General features: G+C 38.4%; 1 protein-coding gene across 1 annotated transcript in view; it reads left to right on the top strand.

Annotated features, from left to right (window-relative positions):
* The window catches only part of KIF9 (kinesin family member 9), a 1986094-nt gene that overhangs the window by 1900780 nt on the left and 58712 nt on the right, over positions 1 to 26602 (top strand). Inside the window, exon 19 of the mRNA XM_044066028.1 lies at positions 24944 to 25048. Coding sequence (XP_043921963.1) covers positions 24944 to 25048 — 105 coding nt within the window. The remainder of the gene's footprint in view (positions 1 to 24943; positions 25049 to 26602) is intronic.

Below are 26602 nucleotides of genomic sequence, written 5' to 3'. Positions count from 1 at the left end.
ACTACAGACCTATTAATCTGATTAGTCTAATATGGAATGCATTATCATGGAAATGATCAGCAGAGACATAAGCAACCTTCAGACACTGGACCCAACCCAGTTTGGCTTTCTCAAGGGAAGATCATGTCTACTAAACCTGGTAGACTTCTTTGAGAAGATCACCAAGGCAGTGGATGAGTGGAATATGGTGTATACCGCCTACCTGAACTTGGCTAAGGCATTCGATACCCCACTCGGTTGTAGTTGAAAAACTCACTGAACTGAGCATAAACCCCTACATAACTAGCTGGATTGCCAGCTGGCTCACATACAGGACCCAATAAGTTAGGATTGGTGATAGCACCTCCACTAACAGACTGATCGTAAGTGGGGTACCTAAGGGGTCCATGCTAGAACTGCTCCTGTTTCACATCTACTTCTTGGAGGTAAAGGCTAATGTCAAGGACTTTTGCTGACCAAGTGCGCAGATGACTGCAAATTGGGAGCTATCATAGATTTCCCCATGACACAGTCATCGTACAAGAGGGTCTAACACAGACAAATTACCGGTGCCAAAGTCACAGAGTAAAACTCAATGCCTAGAAATGCATTACAGTGCCTTTTGGAAAACTGCCACCCAGATTAATCACTCCATCAATAAGACATGCCTAAGAGTTAACCCAGTAGTCAGGGATCTGGGAGCATATGTAGACAGTAATCTAGCCTTTGATTAACATGTGGCCAAGGTAGTAAAATAAGCCTTCTATGTTGCTCAACTTATAAGTAAGGCCACTGCATTCAAGTCCAAGGAAGTCATAGTGCCACTTTATTCATCTCTTATCAGACCCATCTTTGAGTTTAATGCTCCCTTGTCTCAGATATCCGAACATGCTTTGAAGAATGTGCAGGATTGTGTGGATACTCTGTCTGGGGCTAATGGTACTGCTATGGAGTTGGAAAAATATGCCTGGGTAAATAATCAAAAGTTTGCTGGTGGGATACAGTTGGAAACTTAGATTCTGCTTTAGACAAGGAGGGATTATTTGCACTTCTGCTACCCAGGTTCTCAAACAATTTGATGAAAGAGTCAAATTGATTCAGGGAGTATATTTTTCAAGTCCCACAGTATAAATCTTAGACCTCCCTGTTTCCTTAACTCATTACATCCAAGTGACATCTCCAGGTGCATCTGCATTTACCTCCTACTGCGCCTCTAAGCGTCAAATATTGCTTGTTCGTGTTTGCATTAATAATTCCAAAACCATGCTACATACAAGGTATCAGAATATTTTATCTTGAAGCATACATGATGGCGAACACAACTGTACTGATATTTGACCTATGTCAATGAGTATTTTTTAGAATTGTAAAGTGATATCTTCATTTTTTAAAGGCTCAAGCCATGCCCAAAGGGAGTTAAAGGTACACACTCAAAAGAGCTGTCCTGGGGGAATGAGTTAAAAAGCCAAATAAACAAATCCAGTCATATTCTGGCAAACAAGGAGCATAAAAAGAGATGGCCAAAGGGAAATACTAATAAACAGAGGTCTTGTCAGAAAGGTGGACAGATTAACAGTACAGAATGACTATGCAAGCATTCCTTCTCCTTCTTCCTTTTTCTCCATGCAATATCTCTCCAAACCTGTCCCAGAAACCTGTTCTCAATACCCCCTTTTGCAAAAGATAATCTCAGACTCATAGGTGTTAAAAGCGATGCAGCAGGCTTAAGGATGGCACTAAATACAAAAACCTCCTTTCAGGGGAATTTCTCCTCACCATCTGAACTAAATACATATATATTTTTTTCTTCAGGTTCTTCAGTCTTTACACACCCCTAGAACCAGTGCCTGAAAGTCAAAGGGGCAAATGATTCTATTCCAGAATCTTTCTGGTACCAAAGAAAGAGGCCTCTTGGAAAGCAGTACTAGAGCTTTAATTTCTAAACCTGTATGTGAAAGTACCAACATTCAGAATGTTGATCCTGCAGAACCTGTTATTCCTCATTCCACTCATAATTTTCATGGTAACACTAAACCTAAAATATGTTTATTGTCACATTCCCAAAGCTACTGACTTCAGTAAATTTATGAGGTTCTCTGTTTCTGGGTCACATTATCAGTTTTTTTTGCATTATCCTTTGGTTTATCCACTGCACCAAGGGTGTTTACAAAATGTCTATCCCCAGTCATAGCTTATTGCAGACTGAATGAGATTCACATTATTTCCTTATTTAGATTACTTACTTATATTTGCATAGTCTTTATCTAGATGTCAATAGTTATTAACCTAGATTATGTCTCTTCTGACCAGTCTGAGCTTTCAGATAAATATTACAAAATCTTCCTTGACTTCATCTTACAGGATTGTGTTTGTTGGCTGCCTTCTAGATACTTCTCTTTAAAAAGCCTTTCTGACACAAGTAAAGGTGGATTTTTATCTGGAAACTTTCCTGAGCTTCTCCAGTCAGTAAAAGACTTCTGCAAGGTAATTATCAAGATCCTAGACTTCATGGCATCCATGATTTTCATGATTCCTGTAGCCAGGTTACACATGAGAAAGATGCAATGTTTTCTAAATACATGGATCCAATATTTGTATTCGCTGGAAAAGTACAGTTGTGTAAGAAAATTTACCATAACAGCACACGTTTAAATGATCATTGCTGAAGTAACCTTCACTATATGGATTATATCCTGCCAAGGATAAAACAGCTGGCCAGTTTCCAAAGCTAAAGGGCACCTTCCATTCACCCGAACTGACAGGCAGCTTGAGCTGAGATGACTAAAAGATAAGCTTGGGCACCAAACCCTTCAGATCTTTCCTGCCAGCAGAGAGAAGGAGGTTGAGCCCTGAAAGGGCAATGCTAGGAAGAAAAAATAAATAAATAACCACACCCGGGCATAAACAACACACCAAACAACAAAGGTGATGTAGGGAGGGAGCGGCTACTGCAGCAGTGATCATTTGAACCTCTCCTATTATGGTAAGCTTACTTACATAACTGTACTATGTTCATCATACTGATCACTACAGCAATAGATTTAGCTATATGGTTAGATTACCATAGCTACATTTGAGGGGTGGAAGGAGAAGAGTCCAGGAGTCCCTGAAGAATAGTCCTTACAAAGCTTGATCTAGACTTAGAGAAGGAATCAACTTTATAGTATTTTGAAAAAGCATGTAGAGAGGATGTAGTTGCAGCTTTTAGAGTACCTCTAGAATCCAACCCTTTCCAAAAAGCTATAAATGAAGCCAAGGCCCTGGTAAAGTGGGCCTTGACTCTGCCTGGAATAGTTTTGTGGTGGTGAGTATAACTATAACAAAAGGCAATAGCCTTAGATAACCATTTGGAAATAGTCTGATTTGACACAAGTCATCTCTTCTTAACTTCAAAAAAAATTAAAAATCATTAGAAGATCTGAAAGATTTAGTTCTGTCAAGATAGTAACCGAGTTGTCTGTGGACATCCAAGGTATGAAGTAACCTTTGTCCCTCATTTTTAGGTTCAGGAAAGAAAACTGGAACATGGATACTTTAATTTAAAGCAAACTCTGATACCACTTTGGGTATAAAAGAAGGATTAGTTCTCAAAGAAACCCCGTCCTTGTCGAAAATGAGGAAGGACTGACTTACCATAAGAGTTTGCAACTCAGATACCCTTCTTGCAGAGGTCAGAGCAATCATTAAAATTGTTTTCCATTATAAGAACCTCAGGTCAGCCAGATTAGCTGGTTCAAATGGAGCAAGTGTTAGTTTCTCTAACATAAAATTAAGAGCCCAAACAGGGACCACTGGTTTTCTTGAAGGCCTACTATGCAAAACCCCTTTCTAGAACATTTTGACATGCAACTGCCTTAAAAGAGGAGGAGCCATGGACAGATATGCTGAAATAGCTGATAAATGAACCTTGATAAAGGAATAAGAAAGGCCATAGGATAGTAGCTCACACAAATATTGTAAAACCAGAGAATAACTAGACTTGAATTGGTTGGTGCTGGTTATGTTGTTGGCACCAACTAGAACACCTTTTCCATTTGTTAATATATGATTTTCTAGTAGCAGGCTTTCTTGCCTCCATTAGTACCTGTGGCACGTCCTCAGAAAACAGGTGCCTAAAAGGAAATAAGACCCTATCCATGCAGTTAACTGAAGATTTTTGATGTTGGGATGTATCAAACCCCCTGTTCTTGTGTGAGTAGATCCATTCTGTGAGGAAGTTTATGGTAATTGTCCCAGTTTTTTTTTTCCAAAAGAAGGGAGAATCACAATTGCCTGAGCCAGAAGGGAATCACCACAATGATCTTGGGGGATTGCTTCTGAATCTTCAGAAGTATCCTGGATATTAGTGGAACGGCATACAAGAACATTCCTGTCCAAAGAAAAGAAAAGGCATCTGTCTTCTAGGCCTTCTTGCATGGAGTCCTGGAACAGAATTTTTCCAGTTGATTGTTCAAAGAGGAGGCAAATAGGTCTACTTGTGGAACGCCCCCAGATGGATCAAATCTTGGAAAACCCCTGGATGTAGTTTCCATTCGTAAAGGTATGCTCTGCTCTTGCTCAGTTTATCTGCCACACAATTCTGCTTTGACAGAATGTAGGATGCCTGTACAATGAGATTGTGCTGTGAACCTATGTCCCAAGTTAACATGACTAGCCTGCAAAGGGGGTACGACCTGGTTGCCCCCTTGCTTGTTGATCTACCACATCAGTGGTCCTTGGGACCAAAGATGGTTCAAATAATTGAGTACCTTGATCACTGCAAGCATCTCTTTGATATTTTTGTGCTTGCATCTGTCCTTGGTGTTTCACACCATCTGCACTTTTGTCTCTCCTGACACTGCTTGCCAAGAAAGTCTGAAGCATCTGTGGTGACTGACTGCTTTACATGAGAGAGAGAGAGAGAGAAGGAGAGACCTTGATTTAAGGATATCTATTTCCTCCACCAAATGATTTCTCTTCTGACAAACTCCACTACTGGGATCCAAAGAGATAAAGGGTGTTGATGCTAGGACAATGAGATTTCAGACACTACTGTATCTTTCTCAAGTGGAGTCTTCCCAGGGGTACCATGAGAATCGTAGATACCACAAGACCCAAAATCTGGCGGCACTTCCTCTCAGTGACTGAAGTTTGAATGGAAAAAAAGAAATATATATGTAAATAAAAATCTATTTTTTCTTTTGAAAGAAAAGCTCATTGAGCTAAGGTGTCTAGTAGACATCCCAGAAATACAGTCTTGTGTTAGGGAGTCAAAAAAAACATTGGAATGTTTTCTTGGAATTTCAGCTTGTCTAAGAGATCTCTCACCCAAGAGACAGATTCCTGACATTTTGAAAAAGACTCTGTAAAGATAAGCAAGTCATCTAAATATGGAAAAATGTGGATACCCTGTAGCCTACAATAAGCTATAAATGGAGCTAAACACTTTGTGAACACTCTTGGTGCAGTGGATAGTCCAAAGGGTAAGACAGAAAACTGATAATGTGATCTAGATGCCTGAAGTCTGGATGAATAGGAATGGGATGATAAGCATGTTGTAGTTTAAGTCTAGTGTTACCAGGAAACTTGAAAGAGGAAGAAAAGGCAACAGGTTGTAAAGTGACATTATTTTGAATTTGGGCACTGTCACAAACAGGTTTAGGAAACAAAGATCTAGAACTGATCTCCAAGCCTTTTCTTTCTTTGGGACTAGGAATATCCCTGAATAAAACCCCTTCCCCATTTCGGAAGCAGGAACTGGTTCTATCACTCCTGGGGACAGTATATGATGAAGAATAGGTGGAAACAAAATAGTCTAATCTGCAAAATGAGGAATGACCCCCTGGAAATGTGGAATTTCTTCTCATTGCCATCTGTAACCCTGATGAATGGTTTTCAGAACACATTTGTCTGAAACAATCAGTTGGCAAAGAGAAAAATGGAGATTCATACTTTCTGGAAGTGAAAGAGGGTCAGGGTGGCAGGGGGTCACAAGGTCTCTTGAATAGTCATTCAGACTTGTTGGAGTGTCATTGGTTTTGGGAGGTTAAAGACTTATTTTTGGAACTTCCTTTCCAGTTCTTCTTATACATCTGATCTGATGTTGTCCTTTTCTTTCATTCCTCAACCATATTTTGCAGAGTTTGTATGACTCTGTTCATATTTCTTCCAAGCCTAAGGCCACTGGTATGGTTTTAATGAGGTTTGCTTGGCTGCATTCTTAGAACTTTCCAGATGATGTTAAAAATGATATTTTTAATTCACCCTTTGCTAGAGATTTAGCGCTTGTCCTCCTCTGTTGCAGAGGTGATCAAAAAGTGTAATGAAAGGGGTGAGCTGCTCAAGGGAAACCTTCACTTTTCCCTCTCTCAGGAACGACAAGAGTGGTTTTCCCTTGCCAACAGTTGTTGTAGGTGCTTCACCAGAGTGCTACAGGGTAAAAGACAAGTGGTCTGAAATAAAACAAATAGCCACAGCAAAGTCACCCACCTGTGGCTGAGGCAAACTGCTAGCCTAATGTGGTGGCAAAGGCTGTTTGCTAACTTTTTCTTTTTGTGGCTGGAAGAAGGGTTGACCATGGGAGTGACAATCTGTTCTATGGTCAAGCTGAAAGTGGTGTCTCTTTTCTGCAGGAAACAAACAACAATGCCAGTAAAACTACTAGTCCAAAAGTTACCTTTTTGACAGAAAAACACAGATAAAAAGCACTTTCAAACATAAGGCAGCCCCACAACCTTAAAATAAACAAATTTTCTCCATAGAAAGTAGTTTAAAAGTGTGTTACAGTTTTGAGACAATTTGTTAAAATACAACACTCCTGGCTTTAAAATAACTTTCCTGAAGAGGAAAGTAATAAAACATCAGTAAAAATAAGAAAATGGAAAGTTTTTCCCCAAAGGGAACTTATCTGCAAAACAAAAGAAAGTTCCACAGCGTTGTACCAATATACGTTTAATAAAAAAACAAAGCTTTTGGATCAAATAAAAAACAAAGCTTTCAGGTCAACTTATCTTATCTGCCCAGCTAAGGAAAGCGCAAGCCAACCACCAATCTTCAAGAGCCTCAGAGGAGCTTACAGTTCAGCAGCAGTAAAACTCTAAAGGGTTTAGTGCCTATACTTATCTTTCAGTCAGACAGTTTGGGTGTGTGGAAGGTGCCATGAAGCTTTGGAAACTGGCTGACTGTTATATCCTTTTCAGGATGTAACCCATATAGCTAAAGCTAGTGCAGCAGTGATCAGTATGTAGAGCATCTTGTTCTGTCACACTCTGGGACAACATGTGATGAAGGACAGATGGAAACGAAAGAGTCTGGTTTGGAAGATGAGGAATTACCCCCCTGGAAAGGAGGAATTTCCTCCAACTGTCATCTGTAACCTTGATGAATGATCTTCAGAACTCATTTGTCTGAAACTATCTGTTGCCAAACAGAAAAGTGAAAATTCAGACTAGAAGAAAAAAGGGGCTGCCAGGGTGGGAGGTGAGGAACAAAGCATCTTATATAGTCATTTTGACTTACTGGACTGTCCTTAATATTAGAAGCTCCTAGAATTCTTCTTGGAACCACACCACTGTTTCTCTTTAAACATCTGTTTACCTGCATTTTGTTGAAACTGTTTATTTTGTTTCCTACCAAAAGTGGATGATGAGTTAGAAAATCCCTTAGAAATTTTGAAAAAGGAGTGCTGATAAATCTTAGCGATTCCCTGAATCAACTTACCCCTTTCATCACACTTTTTGATTACCTCTGCAGTAGAGCAGCCAATAGCTAAATCTTAGACTTCCAAGATAGCTCTATATTGAGTAACATATTAATTTCATCTCTCTCAGAGTAAAAATAGAAACTCAGAAGAGAGAGACAGTGAACTCGTCTTTTGGGTAAATTTCAATAACTGGCTAGTAAGTGCACTGCCTGGATGCCAGAAAAAAAAAGTTGAGAGAACCCGAAAGAAAATCAACCACAAAAGGTGAGGAAAGAATACTGACTGGGAATAATTCTGCAGCTGTTCAGCAAAAAGCAGTGCAAGCTCCAGCTTTGCTGGAAGACATGGCTTCCAGTATCCTAGAGGAAAAAATAAGTCAAATGTACTCAGAGCTGATTAAAATAAACAAAAAACTGATGGAGTATATCAACTGAAATAACAAAAGGCTGGATGAAATGAAAGAAACTTTAAACAGATATTCAGATGCAGTGAAAAAATGCAATAATCAAAGGTTGAAATGAAGAAAACATTTTCTGAATATGAAACAGAATTAGAGGACAGAGCATGGGGTGGAAGCCTGAGATTTTCTGCTATAACAACAAAGCTGAAGGAACTGACTATTAATTTTATGAAAGCACAAACAAGCAACTGGACTGGTATTCCACAGTAGGAGTTGTTAATTGAAAGGGCACATTGTGTGTATGCTCCAAACCTGGCCATGAGAAAGCAACCTAGACCTTTAATAGTAAAGATGTAAACCTACCAGCAAAAGGAGATGATTCTGGCAAACCTGTGGCAGAAGGACAATGTACTAAAAGTAGGAGACAGTAGAGTGTTTTGGGGAAAAGATTACTCACTGTGCACCAGGCAGAAGAGGAGTAAACATTCCACTAATCAGGGAATGTCAAGAAACAGGCATGAGATTCAAACTGGTATATTCAGCTGTTTTCAGAATATTCTTTCCTGGAGGGACAAAACTAATTTTTGATGCAAAACATGCTAAGGAGGAAATACAAAAGGTTGTCCAACAAAAAGTGAGCTGTGAAACAGGAGATTCTGCTTCTTGTTCTTGTGGTAATAAAGACCACAGAGAGACCATGCCAGTGAAACTTTTTCCAGTGTTTCAATGGAGAATGCTTGAGAGACAGAAAGAAAGCACAAGAGCTGGCTAGAAGAACTGAGAGTATGTTGGAAAGGAGGCAGGGACTGGATTTGAGAGATGGAGATAGGGGAATAAAACCAGCACTCAAAAATTGACAAACATTTGTGGGATTATAAAGCATTAATTAAATTTGTGAAGCATGACGGAACAAGAAAACCTAGAAATATTGGACTTTTTTGATGTTGTTAAACTTGTAGGAGACTCTAAAGCTTATGCCCTACTTCCTGTCATTAATGTTTGGAGGAACACTTATGAGATGGGAAGAAGAAGGAAAGAGTTAACTGTAAAACAAACTTTTGTTCTTAACAGTAATATTTGTATAGTGCATGATATCTGCATGCCATAAAGTTTTCAATTATTTGCAAGTGTAATGGGGATATTAAAGTAAACAAGTGTCCCTGTTTTTTTCCTTCTTTTCTATTTCACCTTGTTCAGTTATAAGAAATGTGGCACTGCAGTGTAAAAAAGGGAAGAAAAGTCTGTTAAAAGAGTATTATATAAGAACAATGATGTGCTTTTTCTTATTCTTGCATAGGAGAATGACTGGATTAAGGCTCTTGGCTTTATCTAGTAATAAATTTTAAGAGAATGCAAATAAAAAAGAACATTGAATAATAAATAATAAAGATAATAATAAAGCTCTCCTCTAGGAAATAAATAAATACTTGTAGAAGCAACCTTGTATCTGGTTGTCATATCTCCATGGAGACAATCTGATAAAGAGCAATTAGAACAGAATACTTCTTTCTTTTATTGGCTTTCTTTCAATGGCTAGGAGATAATGTTTTCTGAAAGCATTCAAGTGTTTTCTAATTCTAGGAAAGCAATAAATATAATACAAAACCAGACAGCACTTAGTATAAGCACAGGCTGTGCCATGCTTCTTAGCACAGATAACCTTCCTTTTAAGTTAACCCATATTTGTGAGTGTGGCTGTCATTTTGGGGCATTTGTTCCTATTAGGAAGGTAAAATGTCAATATTTGAAGATGTACATAATTTTGTGTGTTAATATTAAGATAAATAGTTTTTTGAGGTGTATTAGGGTGTATTGTTTTGTTCTTTGAGGACTTTCAATAAAACAAAACGTTTTGTAAGATGTGACATAGGCTCAAATGGATATGACAAGAAGTAACTATATAAAAGGTCAACCTGCCAGACATTAGTGAATGCATGTAACACAAAAGCTGGAGCTAGATACCTAGCAAAAAAAACTGTTACAAATAAAAGGTGGGAATAATAACTTTTTAACATAATGAGCCTTTCAATATTATCTTTAAATGTTAATGGTCTCACAGATATATACAAAAAAGAAAGAGTAGTGAACTCTATTAAAAATATAGAGTGCAAATACCTAGGTCTGTGTGCGGCTAATGAAAAGACATATCTGCGAATGGCTAAATATTGAATGTAAAACATCTAAACATAACATTATAACTTCAAAAAATCATTCATCAAATGCCCATAGTTGGCCAACAACCAGGAAGTAATGAGATGCATAAAGTAAGTGAAGGAAACCTTTTAAATTTGCCCTTTTCCCCCACTGTAGTGTGATCTTGGAGTTAGTGTATATAGTTGGGGGGCATGGTGGGCAAAGCCCCCCCCCAACTTGTTTGGTTGTGTTCACAAAATTAGCCAACTATGGCCATTCAAGTTTAACGCGTTCTGTAATGTTATGTTTAGATGTTTTACATTCAATATTTAATCATTTGCAGATTTGTATTTTCGGTAGCCAAACATAGACACCAAATACCTATGCTACAGGAGACACATTTGGAAAGAAATGAACATGTGAATTTGGTAAAGAAAGGTTTTCAGGATGGTTATACAGGAGTATACCTGGGACAAAGGAAAGTAGGAGTACTTATATTAATTGCAAGTGGAGCTCCAATAGTGATAGAAGAGGATAAAAAAGATAATAATGGTAGCTATGTAGTACTAAGGGGCTACTGGCAAGGGAGGAGGATTACACTGGCATGTATTTATATTCCACATAAAACTGCTATAATGGAACTATAATTTTCAGCAGGGAATATTATTTATAGGTGGGGACTGAAATTTGATTTACAGCAGGGACGATGTGCTTGGGGGGTCCCAGAAGTGAAAATATAACAAAGGAGGGTACATTTGTGAAGAAATTTATGAAAATATTTGGCATGGAAGATGTGAATTCAGGAGTAGGAGTTCGGAGTGAGTTTGCGTATTATTCCTCAAGATACAAAAACTGGGCTAGGCTAGACAGAACATTTAACAGGAGCATGTGCATTTATTTGAAAGTTTACATACACATCCAATAACTATTTCAGATCACGTGCCAATAATAAGTAAAATAAAAATATAAGGTAATGAAATAAAAATAAGACACTGGCGCTTTCCTACCTATCTGTCGAAAAGAGAGGAATTTAAGGAATGGGTAGTGAAAATTATTCTAGAGTTATTAGAAAAGACAGAAATGTCTTCTGAAAATATAGCTTAGGGAGTGGGAAAAAATTAAAGTGGAGTTCAAAAATAGGGTAGAAATAAAAGAAAGAGAGATATGGTTAAGAAGCAACAAGAATTATTTAGAGGGATTGACAAATGTTAAAGTATTGCAGAACAGGAGGAATCTCACAGAACAAGAAGAGAAGCAATTGCAGTATGCTAAGCAGAAAATAAAGGATTACCTCAAATATGTATGAGTTTAGAAAGATTGCTATTAAACAGCTGCTTTTTGATGATAATGCCAGAGCACGAAAACTTTTAGTGCAATGACTCAGGCAACAGAAAGTAGAAAAGGTTGTTGCCAAGCATAGGGAGCATATAACAAGGTAGATAACAAGAGATCCTTTAGAGGTACTAGAAATATTTTGGAAATGTTATGAAAGTCTATATAAAGCAGAGAAATATGAAGATCAAGAAAAGGTACACATGGAAATGTTTATAGAAGAATTAAATATGCCAAGATTAGATGAGGCCTTACTAATAGTTAGGAAAGGAGGAGATGAGATAAAAATGGTGAGGTATAACCAATCAACAGGAAAGTCCCCAGGAGTAGATGGTATTCCTGTGGAAGTTTGAAAGCTAGAAGGAAAAAAAATGATAAAAATCTAGAAGGTTTTGTTTAACAGTATTTTAAGAGGAGAAGCACCAACTTCCTGGAAGAAAGCAGTGGTGGCTGTCATACCTAAAGAGGGTAAAGACCCATCAGATCCAGCTTCATACAGGCCCATTTAAACCCTAAACCATGATTATAAAGTGTTTATGTCCATAATGGCTAAAAGAATGGCAAAGGTGATGCCAAAAATGATAGATATGGATCAATGTGGTTTCATGGAGGAAAGGCAAACATTCAACAATATTAACAGATCACTGATGATCCAGATGGAAGCTGAATGTAAGAAAATACCACTGTTGTTGGTGGATATTGATGCAGAGAAAGCATTTGGTAGGTAAGCTGGGACTTTATGAGCAGGGCGATGGAAACATTTGCATTCCCTGATAAAATTATAAAGTTGATTAGGAGGATATATGAGGGATCAGAGGTGAAAATTAAAGTGGGTGGGTTCCTCTCTGATGATTTCTCTTTGAACAGAGGAACCAGGCAGGGGTGTCCTCTTTCTCCTTTGTTATTTGCACTATATTTAGAACCTTTGGCAAAAAAAAAAATAAGAGACTCAAAAATTCAAGAACATAATTGGTGTGGCAGTCCAAAAAAGCTGGCTCTGTTTCCAGATGATATTATTTTATACCTAATAAAACCAGAGATGGACATTTCAGTGTTGTAGAACATTCTGAAGCAATTTCATATCTTTCCGGGATACAACATTAATGAAGCTAAAACAAATGCAATAGCTGTAAATTATGTACCCACACATGGATTAGTTCAGCAATATCCATATTTATGTGGACATGATAAAATGAAGTACTTAGGAGTATGGATTAAAACGGATTCTGGTGTGGCAGCTAAGGATATGTAGGAAGAGACTAAACAAAAGAAAATACAAAAACTGAGAAACTGGAAGCTCTGTTATATGAATATGAATAGCACGATGTAAACAGTTAAAATGTTTTTAGCCCCTTTAATTTTATATACAGGTCATGCATATTTTTATCAACCAGACGAGAAGTTGTAGTTAGCAATTAATAAAGAGCTGAAGGATTTTATCTGGGAGAGGAAGACAGCAAGAGTCAAGTAGGATAAACTGATTCTTCCAATTGAACAAGAATGTTTGTGATTACCCGATATGAAAGGGTATTTTAGAACTACACAGTTAAATTTCCTATACATAACACAATCAGAAACCTATAATTCAAAGTGGATGAAACAGGGGGAAGCTCAAGAAAGGAGGAGAGACTGAGATTTTGGTTGCAGATCCTTAAGGAGAATAACTATGCAGAATATTATATTCATAAAGTAAGAAGAAAGAAAGTATTCTGTGAACCAAGCCATCACTGGAATGTAGAAATGAAATTATGCTGATAGGTATGACTGCAATTAGGGATACAGACAATAGCCAAGGGGGCTGGAATTTATTGGAGAAAACTGGTAAAAGAGCCAAGATATTCAGAGCAAATAATTAGAGAGGGAAATGTAATAGAATGGGAAGAGGCCAATAATTTATTTGAACTGCAGTCTAGAGATGTCCTTCCCTATCAAGAACTGATATCAGAGTTTAGACAAACAGAAAAAGATAGGATCTTAAGTGAAAGACCAGCACTGGTAGAGTTTTAGTAGAATCTAGAACAGAAGCTACTGTTAAAAAAGGAATAATTAGTAGTGCATACAGAATATTGGATGATAACTATAAGAATCAGTCAGAGGAGGTTAGAAAAGATAGGGTAGAGAGATTGGATAAGCAATTCACAAAGAAACAATGGGAGGGTATATGTACGTCTCCCAAATACGCAACAAAATCTAGAAGATTTAGGATCCTTGCTTGAAAGTGTTCACATAGGTATTTTTCCCCAAGTAGACTCCAGAGAATATTTCCTCAGGTAGACAGCAAATGTTGGAGGTGTGATGGGGAAGAAAGAGATAATTGAGAACATATTTTCTGGGAGTGTAATGAGTCAGCAGACTTTACAGATTCCCTGCAGACTGCTTTGTCAGAGGTAATGGGTGAGCAAATTGGTGAAACTAAGGAAATAATTTTTTGAGCTATGATACAGATTCAGAATTGCCTAGATATAAAGGCCTTGCGGAGTCTAATTATGGTGGCTGCCAAAAAACAGTTACTATAAAGTGGAAGTCAAAGACTAAACCAGCTTTATTAGAAGTAGCAAATTTAGTAACAGAGATAAAACAACTGGAATTGGGATCTTTAGAAAAGGTTAGGAGCAAACTACATAGGAAAATGGGAATTGTGGGAACAATACATGCAGAGGAGGAATGAGGTTTAAAAGAGGGCAGGATTTGAATGAAGTATGTAACGTTAGACTGACAACTGGATAAATGATAAGTGATATATAATGTTTGCAATTAAAATTATCAATATGGTTTGTTTTCACTTATATAAATGTATGATTGCCTATGCCATACCTGATGATTTAATGAAGATGTTTCTTGTTTAAAAAAAACAACTAAATCTCTATCCAAAGGAGAATCTAAAATCTCATTTTTAACATCATCTGGGAGGTTCTGAGAACACGGACATGCAAACCTCCTCAAAGCAGTACCAGTGACTATAACCCTTGAGGAATTATCAACAGAGTCATAGACACACTGTATACAATGAGTAGTGACTTTATCAATAGAATAAATTATTTCAAACAGACTTTCCTTACAAGACGAAACTGTAGACAAAACATTCCTTATACTTTCACAATTAGTCAGGACAAATGTCAGCATATGAGCCTGACAAGTCAAAATTCTGACACTCAAAGTTGCAGAAGCATACACTTTTTCCCTATACTTATCAATAATCTTCCCATCCTTACTAGAAGAAGTAGGATTGGAATTGACTAAGAATTTAGCATCAGAAAGATTAACTAAAGCTATAGCTGCTGTGTGACATCCCCTCTCTGGGCCAGTAATCAAGGAGCTTGAATCCTCACCACTGACACTGGAGAGGGACATTCACTTGGAACAAAAATAGATATACACAGTATTTCCAAATGTAGCTCACTGCATCAAGCACAATTTCCCTTAACAGCACACAGGGAACAGATTCAGTCTGGGGTCTGGGTTCTGTGTCTCTCTCCAGGTCTCCAGTAAGACTCCCCACTGGTACAGTCCTCAGCTGATTGTCCAAGCCAAGTCCTCCAGCACCCTTTCTGTGAATCCAGTGCTTTGTGTCCCTGCTCCAAGCAGCCAACTCAAACACTCTTTTTGATTTCATTTTCACACAGACACACAAACCTGGGAAAGGCAGGCACAGATTTACTAGCTATGCCCCCTTGTGCCCAGACTATAAGGTAGTTACACTGGCACCAGACACTCCAAAGCCAGCTATTCTAAGGCTGTTACAAGGGTACCCAATTATACTGAGTGAAATTAATATTAATACAAATGATAGTGTTTGACCAATGCAGTAAGGCTTTCAGGAGTGGCCACAGAGTCACCAAATAGATATGAGTACTCTCAAAGGTTAAAATATTCTCCAAAGGACCAGCCCCAATGAAAAGTTCAAATATATTTAATAATAAATAATAAAAGAACATGAAAATACTAAATATCTATTTACAATAAACAGTGGAGTTTCGATCACAGGAAACATTAAAATAAAATAGATGAATAGATTCTTACAGATACAGAAAAATAGTACTTAACTAATCTCACTATATTTTCCTGACTGATTTAAAGAATAACTATTCCCTGGTCACTTACTAGAGCAAGGCAAGATGAAGTAGGTGAGGTGTCCTTCTTTGTCAGGTTTCAAAAACAGACTGCTCTGAGACTTCAGTCTCATCTAGTATTAAAACATCATTTTTGCTCTGGATTACAGAATGACATCACATACATCTGGTCATCTGATTTCTGGTTCCCATACTACCCACCTTTCCTAACAACTGACCCAGAATCTCCCACATATGTGTCTATAATACACACACATAGAACTTAGCTAAGATCTTTTGCAGCTTCTGGAAGTCATAAAACAATAAAACAGTTCCACTCTTCCTAAGGGAGCTAATAAACCATTCTTTGGCACAGACATATCATCTCTGGCTGCAATCAGAACCGTAAGATACAATCTTTATGGTCTAAATCAGCAGTTCCGAAACTTTGCAAGCTGGAGGACCCCTTTTGATAAAGGAAATATTTTCACGGACCTCTATATTTTGGATTCTGTTAATATTAACAAAAAATGTATATTAAAGCAATATTTGAATTGCAAAGATTAGTTTTATTTGTAAAGGATTACAATTTAAACAGACTCCAGCTTCTAAAACTGTCTGATGAGCTAAACATGCACTTGAGTTAATTTCTAGAATGAGTAGTAGTGTATTAAGGCACTTCCAAATATTATTAAATGTCATTATTTCTGAGAATATTGCTAAGTTATGTTGAAAACACATAATCAGGCACCATGGCCAATAACTGAACTCCAATCACCTGGGCTGTACTGAAAGCTATACCAAGAGTTCTAGGTATTATGAAAGTAAATTTCTACAGGACAATAAAAATAAGAAACATCAATTGCTAGCATACCTCCTCTGAACCTAATTGTAAAATCACATGTTTAAGCTTAGTTATGAATTAAAACCTCCCCAGTCACCCCCCCCCCCCATGCAGCCATTGCAGTGTCCTATTACTTGGCTATTTCTCTCCAGTTGCCATAAACATTGTTCAAAACTCTGTGTGCATATTGTTTACTGCTTTACTTCTACAGTGACTACAGCTATTTGGATTTCATGTAAAACTTTTACTTCAAATTTTATAGTACAAACACTGATAAACACTTGCTAAAGAAACAAAAACAGTCTCAAAATGAAAACAGACTTAACATTACAAATTATGTGACTTTCAAACTCAGTCACTGAAACAGCATTGAAACCCACATTCAAAGAAACTGCATCTGGCCAGTGGTCTATGAAGTTTACCTTTGGGCTGTTTTTGAATCATAGGGCTACTTTGGAACATTTCTCCAGTAAGCAATTAAACAAACCATATGAACCAGTAACAACATGTCAACCATAAAACACCACTCAAGCTTCTGTCATTACAATCCACCGGTATCAGTCAATATGCACAATCTCTGCAGAAGTAAACGCCAACTGAATAATTTCACCTTAAACAAATCTGTAACTAATTAAAAGTTTGCTGATAGCAAACAACTGTATATTTCAGTGTTTCATCTACAAATTCAGTGCCTGCTGTCCTTGAAGAATAAATTGCCTACTATGTTACAGTAAAAAATGGTAAGCTGGTAATATCGCATGGATGACAAACTGAAAACAGGTTGAAAGTTACCAGACATCTCATCCAAAGGAGGACATATTAGGGACTGCAGCATCCCACCCCCTTAAAACAACACAGTATCAGCAATCTGTCTACATGGTGTGGGAGTAGAACCCATAGTCTTCCGCATCAGAATGCAAATATGCTACCTGTTGTGCTAGTAACACTGCTTTAAAATTCTGTACCACAATGATGATACCATTTGCTAGCTAGCAGCTAGCTAAACAAAAGAGCTGCACATTGTAAACAGACTTAGTATGAGCAGCAGTAAACTTGTCTTCCCTTGAAGTTAACAATTCTTTGAAAATTAATTTGAAACTAAATTCCTTGAAAAATGCACATGAAACTCGGTTAATTGAAAAATGCAGCTTCGTAGCTGGGGTAGAGGGGATACAGGCTATTTCCTGTAGCTAAAGTACTGGTTTTGAGCCTAAGCAAACTACTAACCACCTGCTAACCCCAAGTAGGGCTTTTCACTGTCTAACACATACACCTGAATCTGAAGAAATCTGAACAAAACCTACAATAAATAGGGATAGATTATAAGTATTGTTCTTATGAACTTAGAAAATTGGTAGAATAACAGGATTTCTGTTAGTATGCACTTCTGTAATCTTATTCAAAAGGATATGAAGTCAAACTGAAATGTGTCATTATTAGCAACTTCAGTCCTTTTCTGAGGAACAGACGAAAACATGGGGCAAAAATAAGGACATTCTGCAAAACTCTGAACAGTTAAGTTTTATACTTTCTACCTCTTACACACACACACACGCACACACACACACACACACACACACACACACACACACACACACACACACACACACACACACACACAAGACCATGTGCTCTGGACAAAGCTACAAATAATGGGGGAACACAGTCCCAAATATAGGAATACCTGTTAAATATTTTTGTTTTTTCAACAACCTGTTAAATATTGCTCTTACAGACTTAAAAAGTTGACAGAAAAACAAGTTTTGCATTACTATGAATTTTCTGAAGGATATGAACTCTAAAGCTGAAATGTCTGCCATTATTTTCTGACATCAGTGCTCAACGACTTGCCAGGGATTTACCAGAAAAAGCACAATTTTATGAGAAACAGAAAAAAAAATGATGAGGCAAAAATTTGAACATTCTGCGAAAACCTGTATAGTTGAGGGGTACACTACAGACCTCTTAACTCACACATACACTTGTCTCCTTCTTACACACACATGCACCTCTCTCCCTCTTAACACAGACATGCACACACACAAGACCATGTGCTCTGGACAAAGCCACAAATAATGGGGGAACATAGTCCCAAATATAGGAACACCTGTTAAATATTGCTCTTACAGAAAACCAAAGACCAGGAAGGAACCAGACCACAAAACTTATAAGCTTTCGTTCGTTTAATAAAACACCACGAACTTCATCATTCTGATGAAGTTCGTGGTGTTTTATTAAACCAATGAAAGCTTATATGTTTTGTGGTCTGGTTCCTTCCTGGTCTTTGGTTTGTTGCTTTTTCACTTTTACATTGCTCTTACAGACTTACAAAGTTGATAGAAAAACAAGTTTTGCATTACTATAATTTTTCTGAAGGATATGAACTCTAAACTGAAATGTCTGCCATTATTTTCTTACTTCCGTGCTGAATGACTTGCCAGAGATTTGCCAGAAAAAGCACAATTTTATGAGAAACATGCACACATACAAGACCATGTAGAAAACATAGTCCAAAATAGAATAACACCTTTTAAATATTGTTCTTACAGACTGACAAAGTTGATAGGTTTTGCATTGCTATGCATTTTACAAACTGTTTTCTGGCTTCAGTGCTCAATAACTCGTCAGGGATTTGCCAGGAAAAACTCAGTTTTATGAAAGGTACACCAAAACTGTGAGGGATATGAAGCAGCCTAACAAAAAAAAAAAAAAAGAAAGAAAATAAAAAAAAATACCTTAAAAAGTCTTGCCTCAATCAGCTCTGCAGAAGGAATCCAACCAGCATCACACAACTACGATAACTGACTGGAGGGAAAGTAACACTTTGTTGAACTTTCCCTCCAAGTTCCAACTGCCAGATAGACAACATAGCTGCTATGGCACTATAGGGCAAGCAATCACTTGTTCTGTGTCAGCCGCAAATGCGAAAGTTAATGGTTATAGCCAGGGAATTGTTATGGCTAGGCTTGTATAGGCCCTAGGGCTGATGGCCTAGTACCAACCTATGAACCTATGTTATTACTACCCTGTTTACAAACACAGGGAAAACAGCTGGTTAGCAGCAAATGCAGAAGACACAGAAGAGAAGTGTATTTGTGTTTTTCTTTTTTTTATTTTTAACAGTCACTCTGCAGAATAATAAAGTGGAACTCCGCGGACCCCTAGGGGTCCGCAGACCATAATTTTGGAATCACTGGTCTAAATTATGTAATTTAATTTCATACTATTTTTCAGAATTAGCTGCAGCGAACAGCTCAAAGTGTTTTCTTAGGGACTGAAAAACCTCAGTGTTCTTCCACTGAAAACACTGGCATAGTCAATAAACAGTTTTAGAGAAAGAGAACTCCTCACAGTGAGAGCCATAAAGTGAGTACTCTTCTGAATCTGAATCCGAAATCTGAGAGGAAAACCCTGTATCTGTCTTTTCATCCTCCTGTCCAGATTCAGAATCTTGTATCTTGTCAGGAAAGGAGATATTCCTATTTACCTTTACCAGAAACTACTTTACAAGAAGGATCAATAGCCTGAAGTAAACCCTGAGCCAAACACAGTAAACTATTCCTGTCTAAGGACATTCTTAGAAGAAGTAAATAAATGTTTGGTTTTATGTTTCTTTTTGACAGGAAAAATGGGAGCAGCAGTTATATTAATGGCAGCAGCAGCTTCCCCAGGGATGGGCACAACATTCTAACAAAACAGGGAAGCCTTCCCTGATTCATCCTCTCCAAGGACCAACAAGATTGGCTCTCCCTTGCCTACTGAGTGGACCCCAATAACCGCAGAGGATGTGGCTAACCCCCGGTCCATAATAGCTTTAGGTGCCAAGATGAGTGGTCTGAGGTACAAAAAAATGGCCAGAGCAGAGTCCCCCATCTGTGACTAAGGCAAATTGCTAGCCTGCTATGATGGCAAAGATTGTTTGCTTAACTTTTTCTTTTTGTGGCTGGAAGGACTGACCATGAGACCAACAGATTGTTCAATGGCCAAGAGCAAAGGAATAGCACAAGCTAACCATCGATCCTCAAAATCCTCAGAGGAGTGTACTCTTTAACATCAGTATAGATCTGAAGAGCTTGGCACCCAAACTTGTCTTTTAGTCTGCTCAGCTTGAACTGTCTGACAGTTTGAGATAGTGGATGTGCTCTGAAGCTTTAGAAGCTGTCCAGCTGTTCTGTCCTTGACAAGATATAATCTATAAAGCTAAGGCTACCGCAACACTGATCAGTATGATGAACATCATCAAATCCCACTTTGGGGCTTTTCTAAACAGACAACTGCATTGGTGTAGACAACAAATTCAGCTGAACTCGTGTTTCCCCTTCTCACCTCAGATTCCAAACCAATCTCTCACCACAGAAACTTTAAATTTTTCTTGAGAAGTAGTTAATATAGTGGTGAAGGTACAAGACCTATGGAGTCATTTAGACTGACCAAAACATATCAATATAAAGGAGATGTGATCCATGCCTTGAAATCTCTTCATCACCTTCAGTTGTGGGGAACACCTCAACTAGATCTGTTAACCTCTTTTAAAAAAAAAACAACTTAACAAATGCTGCACCAGGTATCCTTGCAGACAAGCCTGGGAAACAGATACATTTTCATTCCCATGGACAGGAATGTTCATTTACGCTTTTCTACCCTTTCCACTAATATCCAGGGTAATTCTGATGATTCAGAAGGACTTACTATAAATCATTGTAATGACTGCCCTTTGTCCCAGGCAATATTGGTTCTCCCTTATTATGGAAGTGCCCATAGGAAATTTCCACAAGGTTCCCCACCTGGAGCTACTCACATAAGACAGGGAAAGTTTGATACACCCCAGTCTTAATCAATTTCAACTTGTTGCATGGATGTTTCAGTTCTGATAGCGTTTAGCCTCTTATATCTTGAGGACATGCAGTGCGTACTGAAGGGGGCAAGAAAACCTGCTACTAGAAAATCCTAATTTGGCAAGTGGAAGAGATTTTTTCGTTGGTGCCTAGCCAATAACCAGGAGCCCATCAGGGATTTTGTACCACTGGTGCTCAAATATTTGTGAGAGTTACTATCATCTGGCTGTAGTCATATGACTGACTTGGGAGAGAGAGAGAGAATCAAGCTGAGGCAATGTCTCATCTGTCATCTATGGGCAGTTTGGGATATTTTTCTTATGTCCTACTCACAGCTGCAACCCTCATATCTATCATGCAATGCTGTCAATACAAGCAAGTTGGGATAACTTTACTGATGAGTATCCCATTACTTGCGGCAGGGTTGGGGGATCCTCCTCTCCACAATGGGCAGCAAGTCTTGTTGAAAACCTTGTCCCCTTAATATTCTCTCTCTCACACAGACACACACACACATACAAACAGAAAATATCCTTCTTAGTCTAAAACTGTGATCTTTATGTTGTCATTCAGCAGATGTACCATATCAACTCTAATACAGTGCAGAGTGATTTTCCAAGGTTTTAATGCAATCTTGAATTTAGTGTAGAACTACTGAATGTGCAGGTCACTAAGAAGGTATTGGCAGTGCCTGGCTGGGAGGACAGCTGATAAAGAAATATTAAAATAGTACAGAAATTAACTTACAAAATGTACAGCTCCAAAAGTAATCTGCGGCACTGCCTGTTGCTGGCAAGCATATTGCCATAAGGACTACTTGACTGAAATAATTATTAATTTAAAAATGTATATTTCTCATTCTGCAAAATTATTCACATTGCTTCACTGTTTTTCAATTATAACAGTACATCTAAGGTTGAGCAAAGTAGGCTCTTCTGATCATTCTGCTTAATGAGATACTTGCTTGTTAAATGTGGATTGCATGTAGTTGGAGATGACTCTGCAGCTGTTTTCATAGGTTCATACGAGATTACTAGGATAACGGCTTAAAAGCCCTTACAAGCCTAGCCAATATAACCCAATTTTACCCAATATATGGCCACTAGGGACAAGAAGATGGCATGGGTTTGTGTCTATTCCTTGGGTACCTTACAAATTGCCCCTGTCCATAAAGGGCAAAGGCGCTACCAAGGTGTGAATTTGCTGTCCCCATCCATTGTTCCAAATTTCATTTGAAGAGGGCCAGGGAAGGGCTCTGTGTAAAGTGAATAGGAAGCCTATTCCAAAGAAGGGGCAATCTCTGAGACATATCTGTCTCTCCAGAATGTTTTGTTTGAGTCTTTGACTAAGTTTAGATCCCTAGATCAGGTGACCCTCATGCTGTTTGACTTGCAGATGTGTAGCTGTCATGGCTGGATTTGTGAGTGCCTTGTAGATCAGGCATAGGTCACCACTTAATAGTCAGTAAGAGACAGAGTAAAGGGATAAAGCTTTTATTTTATCTGTATAGGACTTTTTGCTTACACCCTTTATTTTATTTGTGAAGAACCTCTGATGTCACTCCAGCTGCTGTAAGTGCCTAGTTATGTACATGAGAAATGGTGCATTGTACTCATTATTGGTCTAATGAGGGCTGAGTGCAGCAGGACTATAATTTCCTTGGATCTGGATGCCACATAGAAGTACTTCCTCACTACTGTGAACATATAGCGGTCAAAGTTCAGGCTACTATCTATCTGTGTACCTAGATCTCCCACTGCTGAGTCTCCTCTTACAGGTGTGCTATTGATGTTGTAATTTGCATGTGTATTTCACTTACCAAAGGGTATTATAATGCATTTTTTCACATTTAGTTTAAGGCCATGGTTCTGGCACCAATCATTTGTCTGACCTAGACCCACCTGAAGGATGTCTACATCATTGGGGGATTCAAAGACTAGCCCCAGCTTGCAGTCATCGGCAAACTTTGTCATCCAGAGGACTCCCACATTAGCCCTGACTTCAGAGAATTATATTCTAAACAGGAGTGCCCACGGTACTGAACCCTTTGGCACACCACTAGTAACTGGCCTCTTGCTGGATCTGGATTCAGCCACTTTAACCACGTGTCCTGTCTGTGAGCCAGTTGGCTATCCATCTGGTGATGGTAGGGATTTATGCCCAGGTTTATGAGTTTATTTATAATATCTAAGTGGCCAGTTGTGTCAACTGTCTTGGCTATATTGAGGTAAGCAGTATGTACTGTTTTACCCTCATTCATGACCTTATTGACTTTCCAAAAGAAATCCACCAGATTCAGTAGGCACGATCTGGACTTGACAAAGCTGATTCGGGTCAGGTGTAGTGTTTGGAGATTTCTTATGTCACTATTTATCATGTCCATGATCATTTTTTCCATGGTCTTACATATAAGACTTGTCAAACTTATGGATCTGTGATTTCCCAGGTCAGTAGATGGTCCCCCTTTATGCAGGGGGGCTGACTGTTGCAGTCCTCCACTCTGTCAGGACAAAGCAAGTCCAGAGGCTGTGGTTAAACAGAGATCCTAATGGGCTTAACAAGTCCTGATTCCAGTTGTTTAAAAGGCAACCTGGTATATTGTCAGGTCCCACTGAAGCTGTGTTTTTAGCTTTACAGAATTTGCTTTAGTGATAAGTGGCAGTGGGGTGGTGGATAGTATTTTGGGGGGACAGCTGGGGGTAATGGGAAGGTGAAATTTGGGCTGAATTTGTCAGCCAGCAGATTTGCTATATCTTTTGGATGAGTATAAGTGATGCCATCTACAACTAATTCCACACATTGTTGTGTGTTCCCTTTAAGATTGCAGACATAAATGAAAAATGCCTTTGGTTATCCTTAGCTTTAGAGACTATTTTTACTTCAAAGTCTACTTTCCGAGACTTGACTAGTACCCTGATTCACTTGTTTAGACTAATGAGGGAGTTTTGCTCTGTTGTGCACATTCCCTCTTACTTCTTGACAGTTGATAAAGATCAGCAGTGTGGTAATAGATGAGTTTATGTATCCAAGGCCATTTCTAGGTAGATTGGCTCCCAGGGTGAATGTAAGAAATGTGCCTCTCCTGTCCAAATTTCTGTGTATATGATGTCTTTTATAGGTGGTTATCAGCCCAATGCCAAAGGTGACAGCCGTGCTTGTCTTGAATAAATGCTCCTGCATATGTCCTTTTTTTAAAGGTGACAAACCTTCTAGGAAGCACTTCAGGCCAGATTCATTAGCACCTGCACTAATTGACAGAGGCACTGGGAACTAAGGTTGGGTGGCACAATGCCAGGGTAATCCTATGGCCTAGGCTTGTAAAGGCTCCAGGGCCATTAGCCTAGTACACACCTATGAACCTATGAAGTGTACACCATTCTAAGTGAATAGACAATGAGAGCATAACTCCCAGCTTCCTCCTCCTAAGTTTAGTTTTTTACTGATTTTCTTGCAACCTTAACGTTTGAGGGGAATTCATAAAGGTTACAGCAATGTGTAGACTATGTCTGCACTTAGCATAATATTTCTCAGTGAGTAGGGAGCACAAAAAATGTGATAAGGATGTTCTTGAATACAGATCGTGTACACTTTGTGTAGGCATTCATGAATCCACCCTTCATCTTTGTCTAAACTGCTTCTCACTTGTTTAATTTTCCAAGTATTAAATGTACTATGTTGTAATACTTACAGGAGGAAGATGATCAAGAAAGGCTAGATCGGCTGCAGCAAGAACTGTTAATGGAGAACCCAGATGCTGTCGCCTTCTACAATGCAAAAATGAAAGCAGATCAAAGGGTAAGGTTCTTTATTTCTTTTTTTTTTATATATATATATATATTAGTGTAGACCATACTAGTAAACAAAGTCTGTCTCTAGTAATGTCGGGATGCAACAAATTATGTATTGACCATGTTATGTATACATGCTATGTGATCAGTTATTTTTCTTCCTTAGTGAAATTTGTATATTTTTGTTGAATGAAACTATCTGTTCTTCCCAAGTGATCTAGTTTATTTTTGTGATAGTACAATCAAGATATTAAAGCTTTGCCATATGTTCTGTAAATAGGAATGACATCACAGCAAATGCCTGTTTGCCAGTATATTAAATGAAATGTATTTTTTGCATTAAAGGAGAACAATGGGTTATTACAGCAGATTGCTCAACCTGCTGTCTCTCGTACTCCCTCTTACTTGATCCTGCCTAATGAAATCCTCAATGCAGCTTTTAAAAAAAAAAACATACTACTGCTTTACCTCCTAGGCACCCTGGCTTTCCGTACTATTTTACTTCCTCTTTCAGTCTGAATTTTCGCGCCGTAAAAAAAATTTGTAGCTGGCTCTTCAGTGCTGACTTAAGGACTACTATACTTCTGCAGTAGTTACTGGGAAGTTTCCTCCCACAGACTGACGTCAGCACTCCCATATTTGCATGCTCCATAAAACTAGGCAGTGAACCTCCCATTTAGTGATGTCAGAGCTGTCGTGTTCAGCCCATTCCATTAGCCTAATAAAAATGAATAGGTGCAATTTGGAACTCCCTTTCTTTCTCAGTGTGTCGTGACGACTGCATTTTAGTGATGGACTTCAACGCATTGGATTGCCTGCATCTTCTCGGACATTGTTTCACTTTTTTACCAAGGTAAGTCTTCCTAATCAAGAATGCTACAGGTAGCCCATGTTTGCCTTTAGAGGTAGCCATGTATTATTCGCGTCTATGCTTTTATTAGTGTGTGGTCATGTTTTTGAGGGTGCCGCGTGCTTCAGTGGTTGATTGTGCTTCATTGTACTGCTGCCTGGTTTTAGTAGAATTAATAGCTTTTAACTTGTTACTGTTGCTGTGTTCCTTTTGGGTGTACTGGTCGATGTACTACTGCTACCATTTTTATCTGCTATTTAAATGTCTGTGTGTGCTGAAGTGCGGTAAGTGCTTAGTTTAAATGGAGTAGTGTGCATGTGTGTGTGAATGCTTCGAGTGACTGTATGTGTTTGTCATAGCTGAGTCTGCTGTTTACATTTCTGCTAAGTTTTATTTCCCAGTTTCATATTTGTTTGGCTGCCCATTATTCTCTCTCATGCTGCCTTCACACAGTATCATGGGTGATGTCGTTTTTTCCCTGCTTTTTTTGTTAGATGGTGTGATGAAGTGCGGGTAAGTGTTTACTTTAACTGCATGTGTGTGAATGCTTCAAGTGACTGCGAGTGAATGTATGTGTTTGTGAGTCTGGTGTTTACGTTTCGGGCGATTTTTTATTTCCTTTTTTTATTTTCATTTCAGCAGGCCATTAGCTGAATCTGTTGCTTCCCAAGTCCCATGCTGCTGAGTGTTCCGTTTTTAGTTTTTCCTCTA

Source organism: Protopterus annectens, chromosome 3.part0, assembly GCF_019279795.1.
Source record: "Protopterus annectens isolate FY-2018-M chromosome 3.part0, PAN1.0, whole genome shotgun sequence".
Taxonomy (NCBI): Eukaryota; Metazoa; Chordata; order Ceratodontiformes; family Protopteridae; genus Protopterus; species Protopterus annectens.
This window is presented reverse-complemented; position numbering and strand designations above follow the sequence as displayed.